Source organism: Pleurodeles waltl, chromosome 8 (assembly GCF_031143425.1).
Source record: "Pleurodeles waltl isolate 20211129_DDA chromosome 8, aPleWal1.hap1.20221129, whole genome shotgun sequence".
NCBI classification, from domain to species: Eukaryota; Metazoa; Chordata; class Amphibia; order Caudata; family Salamandridae; genus Pleurodeles; species Pleurodeles waltl.
In genome coordinates, this window is record NC_090447.1 from 1,447,059,863 (window position 1) to 1,447,080,935 (window position 21,073).

At 43.2% G+C, this 21,073-nt stretch overlaps 1 protein-coding gene across 1 annotated transcript; it reads right to left on the reverse strand.

Annotated features, from left to right (window-relative positions):
• Positions 1–1,720: 1,720 nt before the first annotated feature.
• LOC138248748 (putative gastrointestinal growth factor xP1) lies at positions 1,721–20,712 on the reverse strand. The gene is made up of 4 exons (XM_069202608.1): positions 20,571–20,712; positions 19,303–19,434; positions 6,953–7,054; positions 1,721–1,818 (listed from the first exon to the last, which is right to left on the reverse strand). The coding sequence occupies exons 1-3, from the start codon at positions 20,647–20,649 to the stop codon at positions 6,987–6,989; spliced, it is 279 nt and encodes a 92-aa protein (XP_069058709.1). The 5' UTR covers positions 20,650–20,712; the 3' UTR covers positions 1,721–1,818; positions 6,953–6,986.
• Positions 20,713–21,073: the final 361 nt, after the last annotated feature.

Here is a 21,073-nt window from a genome sequence, read left to right on the forward strand (position 1 = left end):
ACCTGTATCCTGACTCCTTATGCCACTTTTCATTTTTTTCTCCCACACCAAGCCAGTAAACAAAATAGCAGCAGCAACTTTTCCTTCAGGTTGTGGCCTGGCAATCATGGCCTTGCTCTGGTTCGAGGATCTGTATGCCCAGCACGGAGGATCTGAGATGGATACGCGTCCCTAGATATACAATTTTATTTTTCCTTTATTAATTCCAAAACTACCAAACAGGTTTGTGCCAAGTAACAAAAATAGATCTTTCTGGACCAAGATCTAGCTTTCTGACAAATTTACTGTAATGTCATTCAGTGGTTCAGACTCCAGTTGTGTTTCAAATCCCTATGGAAACGGCATGAGGAAAAACGTTTTGGGACCCACTCTTTTTCTCTACCCCTGCTTGAAGGATCATCCCAAAACTTTTAAAACAGCAGCTGAAGTGAGTAGCATACTACTATTGAACATTTCGCAAAGATTCATCAAAGGGCGTCAAAGTTATGAGCAAAACCCAAAATGCTCTGGGAATTGGGTCCTAAACATAATATAAAATATATATATATTTTTTGTTTTTTTTCAAAATAGGTTATTTAAGTCCCTGCATCCATGTTGTTTTCTATCAGAGGGTCTTATAGTATTAGTGGCCATGTTTATTGCTGGAATTACTACTACTCCTTTTTGGGTGTAGCAACTTTACACTAAATTTGGGTCCATCCCTGTTTCTGGGGGTGTAGACGAGTAGGTGTACACTTTTGAGTAATATTTCACTCATAAATGGTGAATCGTCAGCAGAAAAGGTACCCAAATATGAAGAGTAAGCTTACACATTTAGATTTCTCTCTTGTAAGGATGCTTCAGATGTATGTTTAAGAGCTTCAAGAAGCTGTGTTTTATGTTGTCCCGTTTTAACACATTTCCTTCATCCGTGGGACATGTTTAGTTTAATACTAGACAATATGAGTTTTCTGTACACTATCTGCTAGTGAGCAGTTTGCGTATTTCTTTCCAGATTATGACATACAATAAGGGGGGAGCAATGGGGGTTTTCAAATGTCAATCAGGCAACAGCAACCTGCAAGCCCTTGATCTTGTTCAGCTATTTATCACAAATTTGTTTATTTTCCATTTTAGAGTGATGTGTTCTGGATAGTAGTGAAATACTGAACTATAAGATAAAAATGACACAGTAGTGATATAAAATTGGACGTTGACTCTTATCACTGAACATGTTGAAAACGAGTTCAGACACTTTATTAGCATGAGTGTCAATGAATGCAGCTTATATGGCACTCAAAAATAAAGCGGAGTTGATAGTTTAGCAAGATTCGGGGTCTTCTTAACTTTTACATTTGTCTGCTTTTGCCCATGCAGAAGCTGGTATGTTACACAAATCCCACTGTGAAAACGTGTGCACACCATTAGATAATAATAGGCAACTGTTTTTTGGATAAATAGATGTGCCATTGTGGAGCAGCGAGAAGATCAATTCAGTACCATGACCATGGAAATGTGGGCATGGGTCGTTGTGATGGCTTGCATAATATACACAGCATACCAACCTCACTTTAAATGCTTGGTTGATGTCGCCAACCAAAAACAAAAGAAAGCGAGTGAGGCACAAAGAAATCAAAGTCAGAGTTAAGATTAAGTAATTGAGGAACAAGGAATACTTGGTCTTGGGTTTACAACCATATGGATAAGAAGAATTCCAATAAAAACACTCTCAGGCTAGAACTCAATTTGCAATATTATTTAATAAGCCAGCCAATAAAATCAGGAAAAGCTGGTAGACATTAACAGCCTCGTCTCGTTTCCGATATACATCAAGGAAATCTGCAAAAAAATAAAAAGGAAAATAATTAGCTGGCACCAATAGACCATCCTATGGAACCTTTCTTGAGAACAAAACATATTCGGTCCAATATTGGTGTTTTGGTTCGTGCTAAACCTATTGGAGAATAGTGATAGCTGTGTGGATGCGGTTTAACTGCTGTATTAATGCAATTAGCGGAAAATTGGACTTAAACATAGTGTCACTGATGTCTGATTTTAAATATGTAAAATACTTCTAAAGTGAGTTGCAGCTCTATTGCTCTGTTTGATTTCTGGACCATAATTGCGATGCCAGGTAATGTTAAGGACGCTAATGAGGCAAAGGTTTGCAACTATTCATTTTATCAACAATCAGTCTTATTGGAGTCTTTGAGATACCTGCTAGTCTTATGTGGAAAAAGCTGCTTTATTGGAAGCAAGCAGCAGCCACAATTTCTACAAACCTTCAGTTTAGCAGCGCATTCTAATCCCCTAAAAAGATTTCTAATCTCACCTTCCACTAAACCAGTGGTTCACAACCCTTTAACTTCTGTGGACCCCCACTTTATCATTACTGGAACCTGGCAACCCCCTCTTAATCATTATTGGAGTCCGGGGACACCCACTGAGTCATTACTGGAAGCCAGGTACCCCAGCGTAAACACTGTTGGTAAAACGCAAATGCAAACACAAAACAATACACAAAAAATATCGAAACAAATATTCATCAAACACATACACAATGATAAAACATTTTATTTAATTCGCAAATATAAATTACAAAAATGTACATTTAATAGGAAGGTTGGAGCTTTTCTAAATTTAATTGAAACCACAACACATCCATGCCATTTTCTGTTTGATGCACCTACAGTGCTCCCATGACTTAATCTGAGGATACTAATTTAATTTTTAGCCTTCAATTTTAAATTCCTTGACATTTATAGTATGCTTAAAATTTTCAGTTGTACATTGAGCCACTTTATTCATAAACACTTATACTGTATACCCTTTATTAATCTGTTAATATTTAATTTACTAAGCAGTGTTTGACCCCCTGAGGGTGCTTTAGGACCCCATGGGTCCCCGGAACACAAGTTGGGAACCACTGCACTAAACAGTTCCTGCCCCTACAGGAACTCCAGACCCCCACCCCCTTTTATTAATGTCCACATTCTTAAAGCATATCCTACTACCCACTTTAACTTCACCAATTCAACATTTGACTGTCCTCCCCTTCTTTCACGGGTGCCCGCACCAGAGCCAGACTGCCTCATCTCCATCTTCAATCATGTCATTGTTTGTACTGCTCTTACCCTAACCTTCCCATCTCTCCACCTCTTTATTCTGAGCTGTTTCTTTCAGCCTGCCTCCAGGCACTAATCCAACACTAATAGTATTTGTTAACGGCTCTGACCTCACCATGTCTGCTCCCAAATATGCCTCCCTTAACTTCCTGTACCAGGGTGGGTGTTGGTCTTCTCACTGCACACTGTGAAGAGATTGATAAGGTCTCTTGAAGGCTGTACAATTCAAGCTATGACGTAGTGACCACGAGGCTGCTGTGTTGCACATCTTGCATCCTGCCATTGTGCCACTCCCAATCTCTCCACATGGAGAGGGCAAATCCCTTCCATCTCCGCATAGGGCTCGTATTGTGCAATTAGTAGGGCTCAGGCTGCAGAAGAGGAGAGGAGAGTTGAGGTTGGTGAAGTCTAAAAGGGTGTCCAAGTCTTCAGTGTGAGTGGCAGTCTTCTGGGGATTGTTGAATGTATATAAGTATGTATGTAAGTAGAATTACATAGCATGGCACAAAGCTAGCAACAAACCAAAGGAGACAAAGAGAGATCTGTGAAGAAAAGAGAGCACTACAACAAGAGAGGGTTGTGTTGATTCAAAAGAGATCGTGAAATACGGAAATCGGGGGCAGCGGCAGCGGTAGGCAAAATGTTCTGGCAAAAGGAATGGGAAAGTTGGCAGGGGGATCTAGGACACGTAGGGGTGAAAGAAACAGAGGTGTCATCCAGGGGTGCGGGCTGTGTAGTAGTTTCAGGTGAAAGAACTGTATATTCATTAAATGTGGGCATTACCCCCTTAGAATTTCGCCTCCATATTGCTTGCACTCTCTGAATTGAGTGCTAGTTCAGAATGTATAAACCATGACTATTGCTGCAAATGTAGTGGGAAGCAAGTCCACTTTCATGAGAACATTACACAACCTGTCATCATTCAAGAACGTCCTGGCATGTAATAAGGCTCTTGTGTACCTAGGTTGGAATATTGCACCATAGCCTTTACATGGTATGGAAAAAAAAAATCTAAACTCCAGAGATTCCAGAAATACGTGCCTAGGCTCAATTTAAACTGAAGTATTCAGGTCATATCACCCCTGCTCTAAAAAAAACTCCCCAACCATGTAGGTTTGTACTTCATTTTTTCGTTCCCCCCATAAACTGTGTTGCAATATTCCTGTCTGGGATATACAAGAGTATTATTAAAGTTCACATTGTTGTCCATTTGCAGGCTTGAGAGCACCATTCTTTGCAACATGATTTGAAAGTTGGTACTAATCAAGGCAGCTGCAATTTGTTTTGAGGCAGAAGAGGTGATATCAATGTGGATTGCAACATTTTTCACTTTTTGGGAATGACGCAACCAAAAAGAAGGACGACATAGAATGTATTTAATCAATGAGGTAGCCATTGGCAATTGGTAGTTGACAGGGGTGTGACAGGAAGGATCAAATCCATCTTAGGGCAGTCTCTGAAATTCAAAAGCATTTTGAATGCTGCTTCAAAAGAAGCTCATTGCCCACTATGTCAAATGCGTCCAATTGGTCAGAAAGAGTAAAACATCAGATTGTCCAATAGCAAGAGACACCAAGAAATTATCTTTAAGGTCCGTAAAAGCAGAATTGGCACATGTAAGGGACTATACATTTAACTGACAGTCTCAGACTAAGTTTCCACTTAGTGTCAGAGCTGCCATATTACCTTGTCTTGCCTAATTGCTCGCAAGAACAGCATTATGGAGATGAGCTTTTTTGCTAAACATTTTGAAACCAATTTTTGTTTCTTCAGCAAGGCATACATTTGTTCCTAAAATGCTTTGGCCTACTAAAAAGATGCATTATTTATTTCCAATATGTCAGGTACTAATGTAATGTGGAGGTCTTTAATGGTTTCTGCCACGCTTGGTGCAACCATGAGAATAGATTCTTTAATTTCCTCAGTATAGTACTTGGGATATGGTAAGTTTTGAGAAGTAAATGAATGGGCGGCTTGTAGATAGTACCTATTTCTTTCAGTTACATCATCCTCATGCAATATTGTATTGCCAGCTGAATACATTATTTGCCAATTAAAATAAGTGGCATAGTGGCTGGTTTGGATTTGATAAAAAAAATATGTAGCTCCTTTTATAGAACTTGAGGTTCCCTCTGATATGCCACAATATCCTCTATCTGCACTCCAGGAGCATTTCTCACCTTTTCCTGTTCTAAAATCGAAGTGTTATCACCTATTAGCTGTCCCAAGAAATATGACTTGTTTCTGTAAAACTGCTGTGCCAAGTGTTCTCGTAACGGTGGTGCACACAGTCTTTAACAGCTGATCGACACTTTTTAGGCTCGAGTCTGCGTTGCATGCGCTCGCGCATGCGTATCGCAGCGAGACGCTTTAGTATTTAGAAAAGGGCTTGGAGCCCTGTCAACTTCACATCAGTGTTTTTTATTGGTTCGTGGGCTTAGCTAATAAAATCTGCTTGCTTTCATTAGTCGAAGGCAGGCATATGTCATGCCTTTTCCAGTGGCTAGCCCTCCTCGAGCGCAACGACCAAGTACAGAAAACATGCGAGGTTCGCTGTTTTCCATCGGGCTTGTGGACTTCTTTTTCTCTAAATTTCCTAGCGCGATCTCGCTTGGCAGAAGTTGAGCGCTTTACATAGTTATTTTAACTTTTTCGGGTTTTGTACATAAATGCACTTTTGCCCGATAGGTGAAAAGTCGTGTTATGAGTTTACAACGCGATCAGCTCTAACATGAGCAAACGCGAGACCCGTTGCATTGTAAATGCTTGTTTCTGTTGGAACCTAGAAGCAGAATTGTGCAAAGGACTCCCTGAGCGAGGGTTGTGATAGCTTCTGTAGATTGTGTGTATGGCACTGGGGCCTTGGAGTTCAGGTTTTTTAAGAGTGGGTGAGGAGGATGCTAGCTTTTGTTGTGTGTGATCAGTGCATTATCTGGCCAAGGTATATGTTGGGTTGCTAAACAGGTGTTTGAAATGAATATTTCAACACTAATCTTCAAAGAGGATGTTTAATTGCTGTAAAGTTATGGGTAGAGCAGTTTTAGAGTGGGCCATCCTGTACATGTCAGGTGATTTCCCACCCTGAGAAAAGCAGGAGTAAATGCCGCTCTAGTGTTTGAAACAGAAGAAAATACTCCAAAATCAAAGGGGACATTGGAGAATGTGTTTCTAGGTAAAAAAAATGTGTATGTTTGAAAAAGGTTAATTGTGCAAAGTCACAACTCTGCATGACTCATTCATGAAGATTTCCCGTTTCTGCCGCCATTATGAGACTTTTGAATTTATGATTGGGAAAGCAAGAGAAGTTTGCATCTGAATCGTGATTCCGGGATGTGTGGCAAAACCACACCCTCACAGTTTTCTGTGAAACCATTTCACGAGATGTAGAGTAACAGACAACAACCCACAGCTTTGGAATTGCATATCGATATTACCACAGAAACACTATTTTCTGCAATAGTTTTCGATTCATCAGCGGAAAACACGTAAGAGTGTGTTAATTCTGCACCCAAGAATGTCCAAAAAGCAATGTATCGTTAGTTTCAGGTGCAGAATTACCTGTGCAGTCCCTAAGGATAGAGCAACCAATAAAATCTGCATTAAGGACTTTTACAAATTGTCCTATTTACTGCTGTTTCTTTTGTAAATCGTGCCAAAGTTAGAAATCTAAATCACATGAGAGTAATCCTAGCCTTACAGCTTCTTTCAGACTAAAATCATTTTTACAACGTCATTCTCTAGAAATGTGAATATAACACCGCATAGAGAGATGTACATGGCTTGATACTGTATATTCAATATAATCATGTATGTCTACTTAATGCTTTATGGAGTTAACCCATTCTTACCAGGCTGAAACGAGTGATCCAAGAAGCCACACATTTAGCCAGGCCTTCTTCTCCTGGTGGTTCTTCTCCTGATCGTAGTGCGACGGCTTCCAAAGAATGTGTCTATAGACAGAAATAAAAGCTTTGAATAGGTTATAGCATGTTTTGTGGCTCTTATGAAAAGCAGGTAGAGTGAAACTAAGTCATAGGAATTTCAAGTAGAAATGGCGAGACAGGAAAAGATTCACGGGTCATTCCGTCCATGGCGGGAACTGAACCACCACGCCGGCGACGGTCTTTTGACAAACCGACAGGGGGCGGTGAGACCGCCGTATAACGAGTGTGGCGGTGTGGCCTATGTCCCGTTTCAGGGCCCAAACCACAGCAAAGTCTTCCCTCTCTATGGCACTCCATTTTTGTTCCCTAGGGAGTAGCTTTTTGCTAATAAAAGCAACATGTCCATCATCATTCCTTTGGGAGAGGACTGCTCCTATTCCCAACTCTGAAGCATCTGTCTGGACTATGAATTCCCTTGAGTAGTCTGGTGCTTGAAGTACTGGATCAGAGCACATGGCTTTCTTCGGAGTGTCAAAGGAATCTTGATAACTCATTGTCCAGTTAATCTTTCTGGGTGAGTTCTGTGAAGGGGGCAACTATTGTGCCATACTCCTTCACAAACCTCCTGTAATATCCAGTCAAGCCAAGGAATGCCCTGACTTGGGTCTGGTTTGTAGGAGCTTCCCAAGCCAGAATAGTCTGAATCTTGGATTGTAGAGGTTGTACTTGGCCTCCACCAACCAGGTGGCCTAGGTACACAATGTTTCCCTGCCCTATCTGGCACTTACTGGCCTTGATAGTGAGGCCTGCCTTTTTCAGAGCCTCAAGGACCTTTCCCAGGTGGATCAGGTGAACCTGCCAGGTGGAACTATAGACAGCTATAGCATCTAAGTAAGCTGCACTAAAAGTTCCCAGTCCAGCAAGGACTTGGTTCACCAACCTCTGGAAAGGGGCAGGTGCATTTTTTAGTCCAAAGGGCATAACAGTGAACTGATAATGCCCACTAGGAGTAGAAAATGATGACCTCTGTCTTGCTCCTGGGGTCAGGCCAATCTGCCAGTACCCTGATGTTAAATCAAAAGTACTCAGATATTTGGCTGCCCTAGTCTGTCTATGAGCTCATCAGCTCTTGGAATTGGGTGTGCATCAGTTTTGGTTACTGAGTTGAGGCCCCTGTAGTCCACATAAAACCTCATTTCTTTCTTGTCACCAATGGAGCGAGGTTTGGGGACTATCACATCTGGGCTGGCCCAGGGGCTCTCAGATGGTTCAATGGCACCCAAGTCCATATTTTTTTTAACTTCAGCTTCTATGCTTTCTCTGACATGGTCAGACTGTCTGTAAATTTTGTTTTTGACAGGCAGGCTGTCACCAGTGTCCACATTATGGGTACACCAGTTTGTCTCTCCAGGGGTCAGAGAAAAAAGCCGATCATACTCTTTGAGCACTTTTCTGCAGTCTGCTGTTGTCCTGAGAGGGTGTCTGACAAGATCACTCCATCCACAGAACCATCTTAAGGATTGCTGGAGAGGAGCTCAGGGAGAGGTTCACTCTCATCTTCCTGTCCCTCATCTGTGACCATGAGTGACTATGTGACCATGGTTACATCAGCTCTGTCAAAGAAAGGTTTTAGGCGGTAGACATGAATGATTCTTTTGGGGTTTTTACAACTGCCTAGGTCCACTAGTTAAGTGACCCCTCCTTTCCTTTTGAGAATGGGTTAGGGCCCAGATCATTTGTCATGTAGGGCCCTTGGAGCAACAGGCTCCAACACCCAAACTTTCTGCCCTGGTTGGAACTCCACTATAGCCGTTTTACAGTCATACCAAAGCTTTTGAAGCTTTTGGCTGGCCTGAAGATTTTTGCTGGCTTTCTCCATGTACTCAGTCATTCTGGAACGTAGGTCAATCACATAGTCCACAATGTCCGGTTTGGGCTCTTTGAGAGGTCCCTCCCAGCGTTCCCTTACAAGACTCAGTGGTCCCCTAACAGGATGCCCAAAAAAAAGTTCAAAGGGTGAAAAACCCATTCCCTTTTGTGGCACTTCTCTGTAGGCAAACAGCAGGCAATGAAGTAGGACATCCCATCTCCTTCTGAGATTTTCAGGGAGTCCTCCATTAATGCCTTTTAGGGTCTGGTTGAACCTTTCTACCAGCCCATTGGTCTGTGGATGGTATGGGGTAGTGATCGTATAGGTCACTCCACATTCCTGCCACATATGTTTTAAGTATGCAGACATGAAGTTTGACCCCCTGTCTGATTCTACCTCCTTAGGGAACCCCAGCCTGGTAAAGACACCCAGGAGGGCTTTGGCCACTGCAGGTGCAGTGATGATCCAAAGGGGAATAGCCTCAGGATACCTAGTGGCATGATCCACTACCACTAGGATGTATCTATGTCCTGATGCTGTTGGAGGGTCAAGGGGGCTAACAATGTCAACCCCTACTCTCTCAAAGGGAACCCCAACCAAAGGCAGTGAAATTAAAGGGACCTTTAAGTGCCCACCTGCTTTGCCACTGGCTTGGCAGGAGGGACAGAACTGGCAAAAGTCCTTCACTTTTTGGGACATACCTGGCCAGTAGAAGTGGTTAACCAACCTACTCCATGTCTTGTTCTGACCTAGATGCCCTGCTAGGGGGATGTCATGGGCTAAAGTGGTAAGGAAGTCTCTGAACTTCTGGGGCACTACCACCCTCCTGGTTGCATCAGGTTTGAGGTCTCTGGCCTCAGTGAACAGGAGCCCCTCCTCCCAGTAGACCCTGTGGGTACCACTGACATGTCCTAGCTCCTCCTGAGCAGCTTGCTGTCTCAGGCCTTCAAGAGTGGGACACTCTCTTTGTCCCTGGAACAGATCCCCCTGGGCCCAATAGCTCTGGGGGCAAGGCCCAAGCTCCTCAGGCTGAGTTCCCTCTAAGGTGGGTGACTCCTTCTCCTCCTGAGGAGAGGGGTCCTGTCTTGGGATCTGTTGTGAAGCTGGTCCTCCAGTCTTCTGTCCTTTTCCCTTGGGAGGCAATCCACTATTTCAGGATCCAGCTCTCCTTTTTCTCTCTGAAGTTTGCTCTGTGCCCTAGTCTTGACACAAGTCCATTTAGGGATTCCAAGCATTGCTGATTGGGTCTTTAGCTCTACCTCAGCCCAGGGGGAATGCTCCAGATCATTACCAAGTAGGCAATCTACAGGGATGGATGAGGACATAACCACTTATTTCTGCCCTGCTACTCCTCCCCATTCAAAGTTTGCCATAGCCATGGGATGAAACTTGGTCTCATTGTCAGCATTGGTGACAGGATAAAGACCTCCCTACTAGGAACTGGGTTGTGGGGACCAGGTGCTGAGACACCATAGTGATGCTAGCCACTGTATCCCTCAAAGCTTCTATTTCCACCCCATTAATCACAGGGTGCTGTCTGTATTTGGTCATATTACTTGGCCAGGCAGGACAGGATAGATCTACCCCACCCTCAGTGACAAATGTTGCTTCTGTGGGGACACTGACATGGTCTGGCCACACCTCTGACCCCATCTGGTTATTGGCAACTGCATTTACTGCAGGTTGACTAGAGGCATTCGTTTTGTTTTTACAGCCAGAGTCTCCAGTTCGGTGCCCTTTTGTCTTACAGTGTTGGCACCAAGCCTTGCTTCCGTCAAAGTGTTTCACTTTGTATCTTCCCCTGGACTGTGAGTAGTCTCTGGGCCCACCCTCCTGTGAAGATTTCTGGGGGCCTTGAGAAGACTCTTTGTTATTTTTGCCCTGGCTCCCATCTTTCCCTTGGGGGGGCTTTTTGGCCTCTTTCTTTTGGTCTCCCCCACCAGTGGTAGTTTTGGTAATCCTTGTTTTGACCCATTGGTTTGCCTTCCTCCCCATCGCCTGAGGGGAAAGTGGGCCCAGGTCTAATAAATGTTGATGTAGTCTATAATTGGAACAATTACTCAACAGATGTTCTTTCATAAATAAATTATACAGCCCATCATAATCTGTTACCTTGTTCCCAGCTAACCAACCACCCAGCATTTTTACTGCATAATCCACAAAGTCAACCCAGGTTTGGCTTAGGGATTTTCGAGCTTCCCTGAATTTTATCCTGTACTCTTCAGTTGTAAATCCAAAGGCCTCAATTAGGGTACTCCTCATGAGGTCATAGGATTTAGAATCTGCCTCATTCAGTGTCAGGAGCCTGTCCCTGAGCTTTCCTGAGAATAACTCCCACATCAGTGTGCCCCAGTGGTTCTTTTCAATTTCCCACCCAATACAGGCTCTTTCAAAGGCAGAAAACCATTTCACTATATCATCCCCTTCAGTGAAGGGAGGGACAACTCTTTTTGGGAGTTTAATGTTGAAAGTCTTTTCTTTCAACACTTGTATGCTGCCACTAGAGATGGGTGCCAAGCCCAACTCTTTTCTTTTTTATTCTATCTCCAAAAGCTGACTTTCTAAAGCCACTCTTTTGGCCAGCCTGGCAATTTCCAGGTCTTTATTTGTGGGTGCTATAGAGCTTGTGTGAGAAGAGGAGTTACCCTCATCTCCATTTTCCACAGGATCTTCATGCACCTCATAGTCATCATCATTAGCTGGGTAATGATCTTCTTCATACTGGGCCACCAGAAACCTAAGTTTCTCTGTTTTTAGGCTTTTTCCAGTTTGAAGTTTGTATAGTTTGCAGAGTCCCCTTAATTGGTCATACGTATATGCCTCATAAGGCTCCAGGTTGAGCTCCTGGTTTCTGGACTCTGAATCAGACATTTTTAATTGACTAAAGTTGGGACCTTCTTGGTATTAAGAACTCCCCTTTTTGGATAACCAACTAAAGCAAAACGTTAAAACAATTTTACTAAGTTGTAGGGACCTAGCTAAGGCCCTAATAGCTATTTTAGGAATTTGTAAAAAATCATAGTCAATTAGAAAAATCAAAAACAATTATGCAAAAGACAGTTTGGACAGTTATTCATGTGTTAACACAATTGTAAACGTGGTATCAGCAAAAACACGAAGGCCCATATTTATACTTTTTTAGCGCCGCACTTGCGTCATTTTTTTACACAAAAGCAGTGCAAATTTACAAAGTATAATTGTATTTTGTACTTTTGCGCCGATTTTGTGTCAAAAAACGACATAAATGCGGCGCAAAAAAAGTATAAATATGGCACAAAGTCTTTATCCCATCGCTGCTGCCAAATGTTGGAGGCTGGCCCTCTATGTAGTGTACAAAACCAAGCACACTATGGAGAGGGTCCGAACAACCACGTTAGTTCACAGGGGTAAAAATCAGACCACCTAATGCTCTAATTTTTAAGGTAGCTGGTCGAGCAGTAAGGCTAATCCATGAGATGTGCCAAGTATTTGCTGCACTCACAAATCCAATCATGCACCACACACACTCAATGAATAACTAGAGAGCAGAATTAAAAAAAATACTTTGGACTTTTATATAATTTTTAAGACCAAAATCTTTAGAATACGTGAAGTACTTTTTATGTTATGAATTTTCGAAGTTTTAATAATGTTTGTATTTCTGTGCGTACTTACGCACTATAGGAATCAATAGGCTGTCACTTTTAGAAATGCACTAAAAATCGCACAGTTGAGTTAGCAGTCTCTTCTTTTGCAGGGTGGTTGCAGTAGTCAGTGGGCACCTCGTGTCAGCTGTAGAGCCTCGGACGGCTCCTGGTTTCGGCGGGAGCAGCGTTGGAGAAGTTCTTGACACAGGCAAAGGGCCACCTGGATGGGCCACTTGGAAAAGGAGCTGGTTTGCAAAATCAAAGTGGTGCCTGGGGGTCCCCTTGGGCTGTTGAGGTCGCAAGGGGCTGGGGACCCGTGGCACACAGCAGATCCCGCGATGCAAGGTCCAGGGCGGCCAGGCGCAGGACGTCTTGGAGGTTTTGGAGGGCTGTTCGCAACGGAGTTCACTGGAATTGGAGGTGAGTCTCTTGGAAGGCAGCTTACAGGACAACGGGGGCACTCTGGTCGGAGGTCCAGGGTGTTCCTGACGTCCCTCAACTGGGGCTTCCTCCTGATCCTCTTTCAGCTCGGGGGGAGCTGGTTTTCACATGGTCCGATGTCAACTGACCAGGACCCAGGGTATTGCTCTATTTCGGCCACCAAACTTGGGTCAGTTGGGGGGCACTTCTGGGTAGCTGTTGTTGGTAGCAGTGTGTTGTTGGGTCTGGCTGTAACTTTCAGTCGCAGAGATATCAGCGATTCAGTGAAATGACCCTCACTGGTTTCTTTGTTCTTTGCAGTTTTCCTGCTTTTCTTGAGTGGTGCCTCCACTCAGGAGGAAGATCTTGGATGCTCTTCGAAGCCTGGATGTCCCTGGGGGTTCTTGGGATCAGTCCAGTGTTCAGCTCCTCAGCTGTCACAATTGTCTGGACTTTTGTGCAGCAAGTAGGGGTCTTGGCGCCTCTTCTATTGCAGCAGGTCCTCAGTTTTCGTCCTGGCGGCTTCTTTGGTGCTGGTCTTCTTTTCTTCTTGGAGTCCTTTTCGAATCTTATTTCTTGGTCTAAGGGAGCCCACTAAATACTGAATTTAGTGGACGTTTTAGGGGGAACCTGGTAGTGTTTCATGAGACACTTACCCTTGGGTGGCTACACCCACTACAGTGACCACTTCCTGTGGGAAGGGTCACTTTCCTAAACCTCATTGGCTGTTTTTCTCCATTCCAAGAAACTGAATTAGAGGGTTCACTTCGCATGCAAGCCCTTAGAGGTGGTGCATGGTCAGTGAGGCCAGTCCTCCTACCCTTTGTCTGGTTTCCCGCCTTTGCTCCCGCCAAAAATGGGTGTTTGTAAAGGGGGAAGCCCTCTGCTGCTAGTAGCAGTCCCGGAGGCTCATGTTTCAGGGGCTGTAGCCCTCTGAAGCTCACCACCAGGGTGTTGCACATTCTTGAGGGGAGGGTGTTAGCTCATCCACCCAGGAAGGGAATTGTCTTACAAAACCAGAGAGCCAAGGCTCTCCCCCAGGTTTTGTATATTGGCAGTCTGGAGCGGCAGCTGGATGGAATCAGCCAGCAACTCTGCCAGTTAGGGTTAGCTTTTGCAGGGGGCACCTCTAAGGTGGCCTGTGGGTACATTTAGGGTTAAATCCAATACTGGCACCAGTTTGGATTTAATATTATGAGTTGTTTGATACCAAACAACCCAGGGTGCAGAGTGGCCATTATGTAGCTGGGTAACTCATGTTTTGGACCAGTGCCCAGCACATACATGAAAAATGACAGCTCTGTTCACTCACTATGTCCTAGGTTTGGCAAGGACACGGTGGGGCATATTGCTCATGCATTTATGCCCTCACATATAGTATGGTGTATCCTGCCTTAGGGCTGAAAGTACTGCTAGGGGGTGACTTATCCATAACATATGCAGTATATGGTGGACAGGGCACACAGAAAGTGTGCCATGTTGAGTTTGTCCTTTTAGGGTTCCCCCAGTGCACTCAGCCTGCCATGGCAGTGCTAGGTGCATCTGGGGGCAGGGCCCTTGGAGGTGCCACAATCAGTGCTGCTGCCCCCAGGGGCCTACTCTTAATATCTCTTGCCCTGGGTACTGGGGTACCCATTTACCCAAGGACTTATAGCGGTATTTAAGAGTGTAACCAATTGTGCCAAGCATGACAACAGTTTTAGGGAAAGAGCTCGGGCACAGGGAACCTGTTTAGCAGGGGCCCTGGGTACTACCAATTTCTAGAACACATCAACATCAGGCAAAAAGTGGGGGCTAACTATGCAAAAAGAGGCCTCCTCTCACAATAACTGCAAATTGCACTTTTGCACGTGTTTGAGAATCAAATGTTACCTGGGCTCTCATTATGGCCAGCGTGCTATTTATCCCAGTAACTTGGCCTCCCAGAATTACCCATACTAGAGGTGCTGGTAAATCTGCAGTGCTGGAGTTGGGGGATTGGGAATTACTAATAGGATTATGAAGGCTGAACTAGAAGTGAGGAATTACCAGGGCAGTTAATAATTATGGGCCAGACTCTCCCAGTAATGCCTCATTTTGGAAAATCCTTTCACCCACACATTTTGGTTGCTTTTTGCAGCCAGAATCTCCTGAGGTGTTCCCTGAGAGCTCATAATTCCAATGGGGCTGGGAAATGCAGCTATCAGCCGCAAAGTGCGGGCTTTGCTGCTTATACTGAATGTAAAACTAGCGGAAATACTGCCTCCCAGGTTTATGTCCTGGTCTGTGAATCAAGTTTAAAAACTCTGGAAGCACTTGCCACAAGTTCAATTTGCACAGGGTGCATTTGCCTCAGATTGTAGCGATCAGGTCAAATCACCTTTTAAAAAAATCCTACTTTAATGCAATATGATGATTTATTGCATTGTTTTGTTCAGGGCCTCTAAAATATTACTAACCATCTCTTTCTGAGTGTCATGATGGGGTTAACTGCAAACCCAGATAATATAATACCATTTGCAAATGATACTGGATTGTTTTTTTGTGTCCGATTCCAGTGTAAGAGAAATAACTTGCAGAAAATAGATATGTATATGTGACTGGTATTTTCACAAAGTATTTCCATTACCACACTGGTTAGTCCACTTAATTTAATTAGAATCACCAGGAATGTATGTCACAGGGCAAAATCAATGGAAATGTGCAATTTACACAAAACCTTTGATTTAAAATTTCACAGAAATGCTTATTGCACCTAATTTTAATGTTAACGTGGAAGGCCAGATGTATGACCGTGAGTTTTGTAACAATTCGTGACTCCTTTGCGAGCTGCAAATTGCGAGTCGCAAAACCAAATGTACAACAGTGTAACTCACACTGTTTGGAATTCCCAATGGGGTCGCAGATGACCTACTGCATCAATATTCATGTGGTAGGTAGGAATTTGCGACCCCATTGGGAATGACTGCACTCACAGGGATAGTGGCCTGCAGGGGACCGCAGACCACCATGCCTGTGACTGCTTCTAACCCCTTGGGTGCCGAGGACATAACGGTTCCTTCCTCATTTGCACCGCTTGGCTGGCGAGGATGTAACCGTTATGTCCTGCTATGGGCCCTTTGGGGCAGCGCTAGCGCGCCCCCACTGGCCAAGCACCACTGTCCCATGGGCAGCAGTGGAAGGGGAATCGCTTCCCCTTCCACCGCCCCCACCCGAACTCCCCAGGGACGTCTGATGACGTCAGCGTGCGATTGCGCGCTGACCTCATCAGAGGCTGCCCCCACCGCACTCGAAGCTCAGCTTCCATCGGAAGAGAAATGTAAAAGCATTTTTCTTCCAATCTCGTGCTGGGTGGGAGAGGCTTCAAAGGAAAGGAAAGGTCTTTCCTTTTCCTTTGATGTCTCTCTGAGCATTTCTGCTGCCTGATCGTGAAGCTATCGGGCAGCAGAAATGCCCACTAGACACCAGGGATTTTGTTGTTTTTTGTTTATACTTATAAGGGGAGCGACCCCTTGGGCAAGGGTCGATCCCTAGGGGGGCAATTTTTTTTTACGGCCTTTTCTGTCCCCCCTGGGGGCATATCAGCCTATTATTGTTAGGCCGATCTGCTCCCAGAGGGGGCAGAAACCTCTAGATGCCAGGGATCTTTTTTTGTGTTTGTTGTCGGTTTTTTACATGTGGGGAGCGACCCCTTAGGCAAGGGTCGCTCCCCTGGGGGGCAAATTGTCTTTAGGCCATTTCTGCCCCCTTGGGGGCAGATCGGCCTATTTTTGTTATGCCAATCTGCCCCCAAGAGGGGCAGAAACCACTAGACACCAGGGATTTTTTTTTTTCGGTTAGTTTCACATAAGGGGAGCGACCCCTTAGGCAACCCACGGAAAGCAAGAGGACATTTGATACTTTTGGGGTTTTGGTTTTACATTCGGGCCATGAGAGCTTGTTGAACTCTCAAAATCGTCCCACTTGGAATGGTGAGGGCTGCACTTTTTGGACTTTGGGACGCTGCCTTGTAGAAAAATCTATGAGACCTAGACACATCTGAAAACTAAACATCTGGGTGAGTCCGGGGTGGTGTGCTTCACATGCACCCCGCACCATGTTCTTACCCACAATGCCATGCAAACCTCCAACTTTGCTTGAAATCACACATTTTTCCCACATTTTTGTGATGGAGCCTTCCGGAATCTGCAGGAATTCACAAAATTCCTACCCCCCAGCATTGTCGCATATATACCGATAAAAGGTCTGCTCCACTTGTCAGCCCAAAAACGTTTTTTTCTCAAACTGTCCTTTTGGGCCCTCTTTGGTTCCCCCTTATTTTCTACATATTTTTGGCTCTTGCCTGTCACAAGCACTTCGCCCACCTATGCAAATGAGGTATCATTTTTATCAGGAGACTGAGGGGAACATTGGGTGGTAGGCAATTTGTGCCGGTGTGGTGATCCCACACAGACATGCGGGGAAAATTTGATTTATTTTGCTAAATTTGAGGTTTGCTGAGGATTCTGGCTAGGAAAACACTGGGGGATCCACTCAAGTCACACCTCCCTGGACTTCCTCGGGTGTCTAGTTTTCAGAAATGTCTGGGTTTGGTAGGTTTCCCTAGATGGCTGCTGAGCCCAGGACCAAAAACACATGTGCCTCCTGCAAAAACAGGTAGCTTTGTATTTGATAATGTTGATGTGTCCACATAGTGTTTTGGGGCATTTCCTGCCGTGGGCACTAGGCCTACCCAAACAAGTGAGGTACCATTTTTATTGGGAGACCTGGGGGAACACTGGGTAGACAGAAGTTTGCGGCTCCCCTCAGATTCCAGAACTTTGCAGCACCGAAATGTGAGGAAAAAGGATTCTAGGTAACAGAACCTGGTGAGAGCCCCACAAGTCACCCCATCCTGAATTCCCCTAGGTGTCTAGTTGAAAAAAATGCACAGCTTTGGTAGGTTTCCATAGATGCCGGCTAAGCTCGAGACTAAAATCCACAGCTAGGAATTTTCCAAAAAACACGTCAGATTTCAATGTAAAAATGTGATGTGTCCATGTTGCGTTTCCTGTCGCGGGTATTAGGCCTGCCCACACAAGTGAAGTACCATTTTTATCGGGAGACTTGGGGGAACACAGAATAGCAGAACAAGTGTTATTGGCCCTTTGTCTTTCTCCACATTGTTTCCTTCCAAATGCAAGACAGTGTGTAAAAAAGACGTCTATTTGAGAAATGCCCTATAATTCACATGCTAGTATGTGAACCCCGGAATTCGGAGATGTGTGAATAACCACTGCTTCTCATCATCTTATCTCGTGCCCATTTTGGAAATACAAAGGTTTCCTTGATACCTATTTTTCACTCTTTATAATTCAGCAAATTAATTGCTCTATAACCTAGTATACAATGAACACCCATTTCAAGGTGCAGCTCCTTTATTGCCTCTGCGTACCTAGAGTACTTGATGAACCTACAAGTCCTATATATCCCTGCTACCAGAAGAGTCCAGCAGACGTAATGGTATATTGCTTTAGAAAATCTAACATTGCAGGAAATAGCTACAGAGGTAAACGTGGAGAAAATGGCTGTATTTTTCACCTCAATTTCAATATTTTTTATTTCAGCTGTTATTTTCTATAGGAAAACCTTGTGAGATCTACGCAAATGACCCCTTGCTAAATTCTCAATTTTGTCTACCTTTTAGAAATGTTTAGCTGTCTGGGATCCAGCATTGGTTTCACGCCCCTTTCTGTCACTAACTGGAAGGAGGCTAAAAGCACAAAAAATAGTAAAAATGGGGTATGTCCCAGTAAAATGCCAAAGTTGTGTTGAAAGATGTCTTTTTCTGATTCAAGTCCGCCTGTTCCTTAAAGCTGGGAAGATGGTGATTTTAGCACGATAAGCCCTTTGTTGATGCCATCTTCAGGGGAAAAAACACAAGCCTTCTTCTGCAGCCCTTTTTTCCCATTGTTTTGAAAAAAACGAAATGTTTGCTGTTTTTTTGCTAATTTCTTGGTCTCCTCCAGGGGAACCCACAAATTCTGGGTACCTCTAGAATCCCTAGGATGTTGGAAAAAAGGACGCAAATTTGGCGTGGGTAGCTTATGTGGACAAACATTTCTGAGGGCCTAAATGCGAACTGCCCCAAATAGCTAAAAAAAATGTCCTGGCACCTGAAAAGGCCTGGGAGCGAAGGGGTTAAATAAAGCAGCTTTTTTTTTTGGAAATGTAGCCTGTTTCCTTTAGGGAAAACAGGTGCATTTCAAACAAAAAAAATGAAAAGTCGTTTTTTTAAACAAATTTCAGAGCAGGCAATGGTCCCTGGGACCCAAAAGTACGTCTATTATGTGACCTTTAAAGCAAGATTTTTTTATAACATTCCCCAAAACACTGGGTCTGTGACTATGACATAGAGGTGGGAAGGCCGAATACATTACCAATGTTTTTAAAGCAAGAAATTGCATCAGGAACACTTTTATCATAGCAACACTTTATACTCAAGCAGTCCTCTTCACTGAGATCTTGGCTACTTCCGCATTGAACTCGTTTTTTCGGCTCAACATTGCATTCTGAAAGAAAGAAAGAAAGCAGCAAGTAGAGAACATCCCTAATCTCCTGTTCTAGAAGACATTCAGCTTCAAAGTGTGAATGTTGAATTAAACATAGTTCTATTGCAAACATTCAAAGGAGAATGTCCAAGATATTTTTATAAAGTGTACAACTACTTTGAATATTAAGGCTGTCATTCAGAGGAAGTCGAAAATAAATGTTTTGTACAATGTACAACCAGCGGACATGCTCACATCTAAAAAAGTACAAAAAAAGCTGTAGTGCTTCCCTGGGTATAAAAGGGCTTAAAATGTGGATATTTGTTGTAACCAAATCCTAATAACAAGAAAAACTAGGATTTTCTGTGATGGATATGGAGTTTCACTTAATAGTCCTGAATTAACACTTTTTATAATGAATACGGATGCACGTAACATATAGATTTATTTCTATTTGTCTACTCTACTCTGCAGTCAGATCACTGCCTGCACAAATTCAAGCGCATATCTCATCACACTTATGGGCATGCATCTCTTGTGTCACCACAAGTGCCTATTGTGAAATCCACACTTGGGTATTTTGATCCTTTTTTTTTTTTATAACTCAATTTGATATTTGTATTTGCACAAGTGAAACCATTTTTATGAATCAGTCTCTGTGATTTTTAAAAAAATATGTACTGTGAATATATGTCACAATCCATGAAACGTTTATACAGTTATGTTATAGATTTCACTTTTGGAACATAACAGAACTTTTAGAGGTAAACCATTTATTCGATTGTTCATATGTGTTTGTATTTTCCAAACATGACCTTAATACTTTATTCAGTTTTTGCTTTGCCTTTTAATGACATTTTAAGCCAAACACATTCCTTCAGTCTCCTATCTTGAAAAATTACAACCTAGAAGTAAGTGGGACTTCAAAGAATTCTGGCTGTTTACAAATATATGTGAAAAGATCCCTTTAGACCACAACATAATAATGTAAGACAATATCTTTTCTGAAAGGTATGTGAAAATAAAAATAAAATATTATGTAGTGGTATTTAAAAACCACATCAATCAGCCTTGATTTTCAAAACGTTTTTCAGCTCATTTAATCTATTTCAAAATTAGTTGATCCATAGAAAATGGATAAAGGAATCATACATTACCTTCATCAGCTTGTACATTCGTCATGATGACTCCTATAATAAGGGCCAGGGCAAGAACATGGAACATCTTGTGAGCCATGGTTTAGTGTAGCCTGAATTCAATCTGTTTGGTCAAATTCAGAATATGGATTGCTGTTTGAGAAGTTTCTGCAACCTTTATATCCTCAGATCTGTTTGCTATATAGTTTAATTTCTTTACATAAGTAGCGTCTCTTTCGCGTCAGCCACATAATTTATTAAAACAAGTCAGCAGTTACATGATACATAAACAAACAACAAACAGGCTAATGTTTTTTGCTGTATAATGAGGATACTGGATCATGCTGCAATTTTTTACCTTGGTTCAGAATCAATTGTGGCGTACAAAGCATTCACGTTGCTGCATTATTTCCTACTGGTGGTCCACCTGTAGGTATAGTTAGTACATAGTTTCTATTGAAAAAGCGTTTTTTGACTTGCCTATATCTTTGGTGCCAGTTGATGAATCTTCACCAACTTTTCTA

What these genes read in the sequence shown, in the direction of transcription:
- LOC138248748 (XM_069202608.1), bottom strand. Translation starts at nt 20,649, where the DNA reads ATGGCTCACAAGATGTTCCATGTTCTTGCCCTGGCCCTTATTATAGGA. An exon ending in GAATGTACAAGCTGATGAAG is followed by an intron (nt 19,435 to 20,570) that starts GTAATGTATGAT and finishes TCTTTCTTTCAG; the next exon opens with AATGCAATGTTGAGCCGAAA. An exon ending in TTCTTGCTTTAAAAACATTG is followed by an intron (nt 7,055 to 19,302) that starts GTAATGTATTCG and finishes TTCTGTCTATAG; the next exon opens with ACACATTCTTTGGAAGCCGT.